Source organism: Teleopsis dalmanni, chromosome 2, assembly GCF_002237135.1.
Source record: "Teleopsis dalmanni isolate 2A chromosome 2, ASM223713v2, whole genome shotgun sequence".
NCBI lineage: Eukaryota > Metazoa > Arthropoda > Insecta > Diptera > Diopsidae > Teleopsis > Teleopsis dalmanni.
The window spans coordinates 185,696,889-185,708,636 of NC_051847.1; the positions used below are offsets into that span (position 1 = coordinate 185,696,889).

Sequence of the window (11,748 nt, forward strand, 5' to 3'; positions counted from 1 at the left end):
CAGTTAAGATAGTAACTGTTTAATGAAATAAAATAATTTAATTTTTTTATTAATAGAACTTTATATCTTAGGGTGGTAATTCTTCACATGTAAGAGTTATTAATCAAATATGTTTAAGTTGGATTATTAATAGTTATATATGTAAGAGTGTAATATTTTATTATATTGTTTTAATTATTTTATGTGTAAAATTAAATAGTTATCTTATTATATGATCTTATAACGTTAAATGAGTAGAGAATCGAGACAATTATCTAAGGGAAAATTAGTGTTCTATTAAGATTCAGTGATCTGATCGGCGTGTCGGTGAGCAAATTGATTTTATTGCATATTAGGCTCACTTCACTCAAAGACGTTGATTTTGACGGTTCGGTTTGCGGAAGTCTTGTGTTTAATTATTTATGTGTAGAAAAAAAAAATTATTTTAAAACGATAAAAACGTATTGAAAAAATTAATAATAATTTGTGTTTAATAATTTAATTTTAATATGGAATTAAATCATGTGATAACGGATAATGGCGGTGATCCTGTAAGTTAAACACTCCATTTGCGAAAAAAAAATGATAAAATTGTTTGAAAATTATTTAATGCTCTTTATTAAATAAAATATACACATATATGTTAATACATAAAAAGAAAGAATAATTAAGTTATACTTTAACCAGAGATATACATATATGTACTCGTGTGTATGTCTCTACCTTAACCATGTGAGATTTTATCGATATATAATTGATTGGCTTCTCTTTCACAACAGAAACATGTGATCTATTAATTATTTAATGCAATGGCATTGCATTTGTTTATTTATTTTTTGTTCTATTTTTAACAATTCTTTCAAGTTCATCAATTTCTAAATAAATTCGTGTTATTGTTTTCTAAAAAAGTTTTTAAAAAGTTTTGATTAATTTTATTAAACCCCTAAAAAATACGTTTGATCCTTTTAAAAAATTATTTGTTTAATTTTTTTTAAATAGTAATTTTTTATATTAATAAAAAAATTAAAAAAAATTAAAAAAATTTAATTTTAAAAATGAAATCAAAAATTAAAATATTAAATCAAAACTGCAAACAATAATTTTAATTTTAGTTTAAAGACCTAGCTGTCCAGTTCGTTATTCTAAGTTAACTTTACAATTAATTTTAATGTATGTTGATCCTTTTTTCGAATCAGCGCAACTTTTACTCTTTGATAGCTGGGGATACTACAGGGTCCCACCCATCTCATTGACTAACTTATATATTTAAAGTTAATGTTAATGTTGTTAAAATCTATTTTCACTTAAATAATTGCCTTTTTCTGTAATTTATTTTATTTTTTCAAAAATTTCTTAAATTTATCTGTAATAAAAGAAAGTTATCGATAATTCAAATTATCTGTGCAATCTATTAAAAATTATAACGCCCTTATTATCCTTATAAGAATCATTTTCATTAGGTTAAGAAATTTGTTATACTAACAAATGCGGAGTCTATTGGTTATATTAACCACTCATATTTAATAAAATAAAAAAATTTTTTTTAGTCAAATAATAATAACGATACTGAACACACTTTATGAAACATGAGCATCTTTTTATTTTGTTGTCTTCAGACTTATAGTATAAATTAGTACTTAAAATGTATAACACCCATAAAAACTTCAGCTTAAAAAGACTTGCACCCTAGGGTAGTTGAATACTTTGTCAATAGAATAGGACATACTATTTATCATCTATATGTTTATATTTATAAAATCACTAATAAAAGGTTCTATACTACTTTTTATTGACGCAACAGGGCTTAGAGATCTACTCTAAACCCAGTAGGGGGCACAATAGACCCGACGGTCGTCGTGCCACATCCCCTAACAATAATTATAATAATAATAGAGAAAATATTTTTTATTATTTAAAGTTAAAGAATTAACACTAAATCTTGAGTTGATCTATTTAAAGATTCTTAAATTCTCATAAAGTCTGTAGACTTGTATATAGGCGTCTTCAGCTTTTGTAGAGAAGTTTGTTTTTTAAATCATCACTACACATTGTGGGTCATTATTGACAAAGCGATTAACCTATAGTAACCACGTTATTAATAATTGATCATTTGCATTTTTTTTTAAATATAACGAGTTTATAAAAAAAGTGTAATAATTTTTTTTATATTAACATTGTTTAAAATGTTAATTATATGGTAATGTACAATGTGAATAATTTCACTAATAAATTAACAGTTAATAACTCTTAGCAGTTGAATAAATAGTTATTATTCAATTATAGTTCATGTGAATAGTTTTTTTTTTTCAAATTTAATATTTTGAAAAATTAATTGTTATTACCACCAATTAATCAATAAGTTTTTGATTTTTACCAGGCTTAGGACGTTTATTTGACACATAAAAATTATAAAATATTACACTTATTAAATTGTGTTAAAATTTTTTATTTCATTTTTTAAAAAAATATTTATAATACAGATATTTCATTTTCGTTCATATATTGAACACAAAAATTGTAACACAAATTATTAAGTGTATTTTTTTATAATTTTTATGTGTCAAATAAAGCCCTGTGAAAAGCAAAAAACTATATCTAATATATATCCATTCTATCATATATCTTAAAATATATATATAAATATTTATATGTTAATATAAATTATATTATATTTCTGTATACATTTTATTGATACATTTTGATTTAAAAAAATCTTTTTCAAAAGTGGTTTTTTCGAACAGTAGTGAACGACAACAACTAAAATTTTATTTTTTATATTATTTTAATTAATTAAATTTTTGGCTGACCATACAGCTGTTTCTTTTACTATTTTTTCAAAACCTTAAATTTTAATTTAATCGTTTTATTTTTTTTTTTAAACTAATGCTTCAAGTATTAGATGATGAATCTTTAAACCTTATTAAGTTTTAATTTAATAGTTTTATTAATTTTTTTTTTAAAACTTAAAAATTGAAATATCTTGAATCTACAAATCTTATTATTTAATCCTTTTTTTGCGATTTAAATGACTTCTATCTAAGAAAATCCTTCTTCTTCTCCTTATTTGGTACTACAGTCCAGTGTGAACCTTGGCCTACTTCACAACCTGCTTCCATTTGCTTCGATCTTGTGCCGTTGTTTTTCAATTCAGAACTCCAAGCTTTCTGACGTCCTCGTACACGTGCCACTATGCCTTGTTGTCATCGAATTAGCATTAGCATATTGGCCGGATTTCAAGAAAATTCTTAAATGTTGTTAAAACCTCTAAATGCTTTCAGAATCCTGAGTAAATTAACTTCGTATTTTGCAACGGAGTCAGGTCGGGCGATTCAATCAAAATTGATTATTAAAAATACATGTATATAAATACAAAAATTGTTAATAATATTTAATATTTTCTATTTTTTTGTGAGATTTAAGATAACTAAAAACAAATTGTAGAAAAATGTTCACTATTAAAAATAAATAATTTATAATTAAAAAAAAATATTACATTTGTCTAGTAAATAAAAAATTGGGTGAATATTTTTTTCACAAAATCATTACCTACAAGTTACTTCATTTAATAAATTATATAAGAATTTTATTAAAAATACAATTTTTTAAATTATTCTTCACATAATTAAATATGATGAAAATAAAATTATATCTTAAATTGCATTTAAAATGCAATTTTACACGACTGTTTTTTAAATAAAATACCGCCTCCTATCGTCAGATATGAAAAACAAAATACTGACTAATTTAATACAATATAATGTAAATTTTAATAATTTTAATGCACCTAATTTAATTCCTATTTAACTATAAATAATTTATGAAGTTGTTTTTTTTTTGTTAAAATTAATTTAAATTGTTGCATTTTTTACTACAGTAATTAATCACGATCGGCACTTCAATAATATATATCGTTGAAACAAAATAAAACACAAAATACGAGTAGTTATGGATTAGGGTCTCTTAGCAGTGAAAGTGAAGTGAAATATACATAAACGTGTATAATAGGGATATTCACGTTCAAGGTTAGCAAGTTCCACAATTGAATAATATGGTAACACTGTTATGTGCCAACAACAAAATAAATATAGGTGTATAGATAGGTGTTTAATGCTTTTCACTAAACCTTAAGGTGCCAGCTCCATTTTTCTTCTTCTATATATTTCTTCATTTCATCATTTCTTCATTGTTTTTCTATGTATTTCGGTTACCGAGGTTGATACGCGAGATCGTGTATAACATATTCCTATTATGTCCACTTATATATGTTACCAATTTTTTTTTTATTTTGGAGCTACGACACCCTAATCCATAATTACTCGTATTTTGTGATTATATGTATTTTAAGAAAATTTAGGGAAATATTATGAACTTATACCATGGGAAACTACTTAAGAGTTTCTCATAAAAAACTTAAAAAGTTTGTACTGTGTTGCACTGTGGAATAAATTTCTAAATTCACCTCTTTAAACCTCTTTAATATATATGATTGAATAATGGCTAAAGCAGATTCTAATAGAAGTAATAAAATTTGTCTAAATAATAGGATAGATAGAATTATTGAAGTTAAAGATGTCCTGTATTACCTAATAAAGTTAATAATAAATGTCTAGCAATTATATTAGCAGTCAATCGAACTACTAAAGTTCCTGGCCGAACCTCTTTAGGATTCCTGCGAAAAAAGGACATTATTATGAATTGTGAATAAACTCTAAATAAGAGAAGTGAAAGTGAAAGTCACTGACACTGAGTCAGAGCAACCAGCTTATCATAATGAATTTCTCTACAATCTAAACATTTTTCTAGATTTTTACTGTAATATTTAAAGAGCTAATGAAAAAAAATTGATAGAATTATTTTTAATTTAATTTAAACTCCGAATTAAAAATATATATAAGTTGTTACAGTACTTTTTGCTTACAAATGATGTTATAAATATCCTATAATCTCTATGTTTTCAGAGATACGGATAGGTTCCTCCATGCCACAGAGTAGTTTAGTTTTTCATTGATTTTGAAATATAACGGGTAGTAGGATAGATACTTTAAAAAAAGATTTTATTTCTTAAAGGGTTAATTGATTGAAAATTCAGCAAAATCTAAAGTACATAGTTGGGAAATCCATCTATAGAAGGAAATTTATAAAAAGTGCTGTAATACCTACTCTGTATGAGTATAATAAGTAGTCTGAAATAAACCTTTTTTTATACACGGTACTTCTTTATACGAATAGGAGATATTATTTAAATTTATAATTTTATTAAATAATTGTAAGTATAAAATATAAATAATACAACATTGCTCTAAGCTTGAACTACTAAATATTAATTTCGTTAAAACGGCAAAAAATTAATATGAACACACGTCCGGATACTTTAACGCAAAGGGATACGAAGGTATCAAAAATATATGGCAATTTTTAAGTTTTAATAAATCTTAACTTAGATTAATCACTGTTTCGTCAACTGGATATGCTTTTGCTAAACATTTTGAAGGTAGGAAAACACCGTAATACCTATATAATATATAAAACTCAGAATGATACTTCTGCGCATCTTATTTCCATTCGACTCTTCCCCGGATCCTGAAACATAGCACCTTAATTTGTTCACTTTAAGGTAAAAAATGTTCTTCGTGGCTGACATTAGTACCATTGTTCCTTTAATAATATCATTCAAATAAAATAAATCATAAAATAGTAGTGCATTAGAATCTTGTAATTTCAAAGTGATAAAATCCGTTTTTCGTTATTGGTCCAGATTGCATTTCCTTTCCTAGATTTTAGATTTTTATAATTGCAGAGATATACGAAGAACAATTCAAAATATAGACTTGAGGGAGTTTATTTTGTTGATGTCCTGTATTGGCTATTGAAAGATGTCAAATTTTAAAGAAGTATCAAGATTTTTATTAGTCTTATTATTATTTCAACAATCTGCAACCACATAATCCCCATCTTATACCTCTACGGTGTAGGTGCAACTGTTTTCTCCTTATTTGCATTAACTTTTTGTTATTGCTTTTTTACATATTTTTTTTTTCATGTTGTAATGGTTAAATTGTTATAACGAAACAGGCATCGATTGTTTTTTAGATGTTTGAATTGAAATTTAGGCATGTAAAAAATAATTGCCTTATAGCTAATTAGAATAAATAATATGCTAGAATAAATAATTTTTACGTGTACCTATATATATACAGCTTTCGACACAAATCCTTTAATATATAATAAAACCCTATTTAATTATAGTGACCCAAAGCATGTAAAATTTTAATTAAATTATATATTTATTAATTTATGTATATCTACAACTATGTATCATTAGAAAATTTAATAATAGAAGAATTCGTTAACCGCAAATTAATAAAATAATACATTCTTGGCATTAATTAATAAATTAACTACAATTAACAACAATTGAAATTATACCAAAAATAATTCATTAATTCATTGAGAGATTTCCGTCTACACCTTACAACCTGTACTTAGTTATCAATTACAAAATTAATTGCTACCTATTTCATACAAGAATAACTTCAGAAATAATTAATATTAATTTAATTATTCCTAAAAATGAACTACAATCTATAACTGTAATACAGATTGTTTTGATAAAAATTAATATATATGGTAAATATAAATCAATTTAATTATTTGAGAAAAAATTCATTTCATTTAAACAATAGTAAAATTTATTTAATATATTTTTCTATAATGTATTTTCTATATTTTATTTAAAAAATAATTATAATTTGCCACGTGTTTAGAATTAAAATTAAATATTAATTTAATATAAATATTATTACTTTTAGTTATAAATAATTATTTGTAATTTATTAGCAATAAAATAATTTGAACATTTTTGACAAAAAACTAAACTAGGCTTTGTTGTTAGTCGTCCTTTCCGTTCATATGGATTAGAAGAATAGCACGCTTAGTTTAGAGCCTATTTACGTTATAGGTGATATACTGACAGAATGTAATCAGGTGATATGCTGACAATTTTAAAATTATACGACTTGATGCAGAGGTCTTTGGTCCTAACATCAGAATTGCACTTAGAATGTGTATACATCGATAATAATGTATAGATTATGGCCACATGGCTCACTGTCTTCCAAGCGGAAGTTTAAGCGATAAAAGTCTGCACTCGAGTCAACTTTATGTAGTTAGACAAACAGCAATCAAAGCATTGAATTCTTAGAAATTTTCTTTGAGAATTTTGGGAGTTTAGTTTGATATGTTATAACGACTGGCAAGTTAACAAACATAATAGTATCAAGTCAGACATGATTCTATAGCAATGAGTAAGCAAGCAATCTCGTAAGAACTCAATTATTCAGTTTTGTGAACCGGAACCTTATTGTGGAATAAGTTGAACCAGAAATCTGTATTAATCGAAAGTGTTGCCGTCTTAATTAGACGGATCTGTCTGTGGAGACAGAATGTTAACGGTGTTTAGAAACAAATGAGATCTCTAATCACATTATCCGTGATTGTCCCATATTGAGATGATCTATGATAAAATTACAGGCCCGGTAGTTTTTATTCCCGTATAATATTAGGATATCCTCAACTGTTGGTATTTTGACCTTTTTTTGTAGGGCAAGAAGTCTTGCAATCAAAATCATTGATAATGTTAGTAAATCATTCCTTAATAGCTTTATAAATTACAATATAAAACAAACAAAAAATTATAATTAAAAAATGTTTTTTATCTTTATATCTAAGATTACCACACCTCATATTTAAAAATAGTTTAATTGAAACTATTAATTAAATTATAGCGCCAAGTATTTTTTTTTTTTATTTTTTAAAAGTAATACTTAAACTTTATATGTAAATAATTGTATATATAATCAGATTGCAAAAACTTTACATATTTGATTATTACATAAATATTACATAAATATTGTAACTTTTTCTAGAAAAGAACCTAGTAAAACCCTCTCTGTGGTTTTTTAAATATATACATAAATTATATATGTGCATTCATTATTTACAGCAATGACAAATTTTAATCACACGTATCTGTCTATTTGTAAGATTCAGTTACTAAACAAATACTATTTGCATAAATATATATAATTATGTACTAATTTATTAACTAGCCAAGTTTTTTATAACTTAATTTGTTAAGTGAATTTATAGCTAAGACTGATAAATATTCACTGACCAAGTGAATATTTAGTACTATACGAGTATATTATTTAAAAAAAAACGGAAGATATGATATGAAATATTGTTACTTATTAGGAATATAAATTGATTAATTAATATTAAAATTAATCATATTGTATTTATTGTATATGTCAGTAGATTTTTGTTACTAGATTACTTAAATATATAGTCTAATAGTCTAAATTACTTAAATATTTATTATAATTTAATTAATATTTGTCGCTAACCTTCTGGTCACATTGGACAAAAGCATTAATAGTCAGCTGAAACGAACTATTTCAACTAAAACGAAACTGACAGGCCATTGCGTACTAGGAAGAAACGCTATGAGACTTGGTCTTATCTATAATCACTTTTGTCATGGTTGTAGCTTTGAAGAGGAGAATGAATTCATGTTTCACCTTTCATTATTAATGTTCATTTTTTTCTACAACAAAAAGTTTAAAAATAGGTAGGGTTTCTTTTCTGACCGCTCTGTTAAGCTGTCATACTTTCAAATTATAGACTAATCAGTTTGGTTTACTTTCGCTTGAATGGACAAGTCGTGCTTTTCAGTGTTGTTTGTGAGATGATCACTGCGGTCCTTCTGGTCTACGTATATATAAAGCTAATCCATGATATTAAAGCAGGTCATTATTTTAGCTCAAGTATTCTTTGGTGTATAAGGCTACCACTCTAACCTATCCTAACCTAACATATTAACGAAGTGTAAATGTGGTAACTCTATAAACTGGTTACTGGAGAACTGAAGGAGAATTTTAACTAAAGAACTATTAACATCGCCCTATAATAGACTACCATATATAATATAATATAATAGACTATGCAAACACTGCTATATTAAACTCATACCATTGTTTACTTCGAACTCTTCAATTTTCTTAAAATTCAATAGAATTGTTGGTCCTATTTTTAATTAATTTATACTTTCAAAGTATTTCAATTAATTTTAATATATATTTATACTTTGAATAAATAGTTAAAATAAGGGTTCTAATGGTTTTTAATATTATTGGTTTGAACAGTGACTTCTTTATTATTTTACGTGGATATATATCAATTAGTGACATTCAATTTATTTCAAATATTATTGAACAATCGCATAAAAACTATTTTTATTTTATAATTAAATTTATTACTAACTGTAATGAGTTTAAATATTGAACTAAACTATTTCTGACTTTAAGTGAAATTTATTGATAATTAAAAACCACAAACAAAAATAAAAAAAGTTATTAAAGAAAGAATATTATTATTACATATATTTGTTTATATGATTTTGATATAATTTTAATAAATTCTATACTTAATAATTTTAATATTTAAGAACCAATTTCAGAAACAACCTGTGGAAACAGTAACCAGTCCACAACCCCACACAAAAGAAAGATCCAAACCGAACTTATTATACGCAATAAATGATAATCCACCATGGTATCTCAGCATATTTCTAGCACTACAGCACTATTTAACAATGATTGGAGCCATTGTTTCAATACCTTTCATATTAACACCAGCGCTGTGCATGTCCGATGAGGATCCAAATCGTGGTGTTATTATCTCCACAATGATATTCGTTACCGGTATAGTTACATATATACAAGCAACATGGGGTGTACGTCTGCCTATAGTGCAAGGTGGCACTATTTCATTTTTGGTGCCAACATTAGCTATACTGGCATTACCGCAATGGAAATGCCCACCAGATGATGAATTTAATGCAATGGATGAGGGTGAACGTAATGAACTTTGGCAAATACGTATGCGCGAATTATCGGGTGCTATAGCTGTATCAGCTATGGTGCAAGTTATATTGGGTTATACGGGTCTTGTTGGAAAAATTCTACGCTTTGTTACACCGTTAACAATTGTACCAACAGTTTCTTTAGTAGGATTAACATTATTCGAACATGCAGCTGAAACGGCGTCCAAGCATTGGGGAATTGCTGTGGGGTTAGTAAAATATATTTATTTTTCTTTATCTATTTTAATTATTTTTTTTTTACCATAAACTAAAGTACAACAGCTATGTTGACTTTATTTTCGCAAGTAATGGCAAATGTTACAGTACCGTTTCCGGTTTATAGAAAGGGACATGGTATTGAAATACGAAAATTCTTACTCTTCCGCCTATTTCCGGTAAGTGTAATAAAAAAATTTAATAAATTATTATCGATGCGATGTTTATAAACAATAGGTGTTGTTAACAATTGGTATTATGTGGGGACTTTGTGGCATTTTAACGCTTACAAATGTCTTTGAAGAGGGGCACCCCTCACGTACTGATGTTCGTTTAAAAGTATTAACGAACGCAAAATGGTTTTATGTACCTTATCCCGGTCAATTTGGTTTACCTTCAGTTACTCTATCTGGTGTTTTGGGTATGTTAGCTGGCGTTTTAGCATGTACAGTTGAATCTATCAGTTATTATCCAACCGTGTCACAAATGGCGGGTAAGCAAAAAAGTTTGTAAATAGTTTATTTGCACAATAAAATATCTAAGAAATATAAATAAACTACTTTGAATATTATTAAACAATAAAAGAAAATAAAAGTAATTTTATACCAGGTGCCCAATCACCACCATTGCATGCTATAAACCGTGGAATTGGTACAGAAGGTTTGGGTACTGTGTTAGCAGGTCTTTGGGGCGCTGGTAATGGTACTAATACTTTCGGCGAGAACGTTGGAGCAATAGGTGTAACTAAGGTATGTTTTATATATATTTATAATTATTTCTACGATATATCTATTCAATTCAAGTTCACTGAACAACAACTATGTATATTATAAATAAAGGTTGGCTCACGTCGTGTTATACAATGGGCTGCCCTCATTATGTTACTGCAAGGTGTTATAGGAAAGCTCGGTGCTATATTCATTATGATACCGGACTCTGTTGTGGGTGGCATATTTTGCGTTATGTTTGGTATGATTGTGGCTTTTGGATTGTCGACATTACAATATGTTGATTTGCGTTCAGCGCGTAATTTATACATTTTGGGTTTATCTATGTTTTTCCCCATGGTGTTGTGCAGGTGGATGCAACAGCATCCTGGTGCTATAAAAACTGGAAATGACACTTTGGATTCAACTTTATCTGTATTGTTAGGTACAACTATATTAGTTGGTGGCTTATTAGGTTGTTTTCTCGATAATATTATACCAGGTAACTGAGTTCTACTTTCAGTTGGGAACATTTTTTTTAAAGTAATATTTTGAATAGGTACTGCCGAAGAAAGGGGTCTTATTGAGTGGGCGAATGAAATGCCTTTGGGTGATGATAATATTAATGATGGTACTGCTACCGATTTTGATTTTCCAGCGGGTATGGAAACTCTGAGAAAGTAAGTATACATATTACTTTTCAAATGCTTATTTTTACAATCAATTTTCTCATTTTATTTTCAGTTGGAAATGGACTTACTATGTACCATTTCTACCTACATATAAGTTGCAGAAACAAAGTTAGCTTTAGAAATACTTTTCCTAAATGATGTAGAAACAATTTATTTTTTTTTATGCATATGTTATTAGTATTTTTAATAAAATTTAAGAAAGAAACTCTCACCAATATTCTCGATCGTCAAC

At 26.7% G+C, this 11,748-nt stretch overlaps 2 protein-coding genes across 7 annotated transcripts in view; one reads left to right on the forward strand and one right to left on the reverse strand.

The window, feature by feature from the left end:
• The window catches only part of LOC119679474, a 93,971-nt gene that overhangs the window by 52,424 nt on the left and 29,799 nt on the right, over positions 1–11,748 (reverse strand). The window lies entirely within an intron of this gene.
• LOC119679477 (solute carrier family 23 member 1-like) lies at positions 447–11,657 on the forward strand. 2 transcript variants are annotated; one of them, XM_038091856.1, is made up of 8 exons: positions 447–530; positions 9,485–10,110; positions 10,176–10,296; positions 10,355–10,610; positions 10,727–10,866; positions 10,957–11,326; positions 11,384–11,504; positions 11,569–11,657. In XM_038091856.1, exons 1-8 carry the CDS (start codon positions 489–491, stop codon positions 11,627–11,629), a joined length of 1,737 nt encoding a protein of 578 aa, XP_037947784.1. In that variant the 5' UTR covers positions 447–488; the 3' UTR covers positions 11,630–11,657. The 2 variants fall into 2 exon arrangements, with proteins under 2 accessions (XP_037947784.1, XP_037947785.1); XM_038091857.1 differs by having other exon boundaries at positions 457–530; positions 9,497–10,110.

Bases quoted from the DNA above. Each gene is read 5' to 3' on its own strand.
- LOC119679477 (XM_038091856.1), top strand. From the start codon at position 489: ATGGAATTAAATCATGTGATAACGGATAATGGCGGTGATCCT. The intron at 10,611-10,726 runs GTAAGCAAAAAA...ATTTTATACCAG, and splicing joins AACCGTGTCACAAATGGCGG to GTGCCCAATCACCACCATTG. The intron at 11,505-11,568 runs GTAAGTATACAT...TTTTATTTTCAG, and splicing joins GGTATGGAAACTCTGAGAAA to TTGGAAATGGACTTACTATG.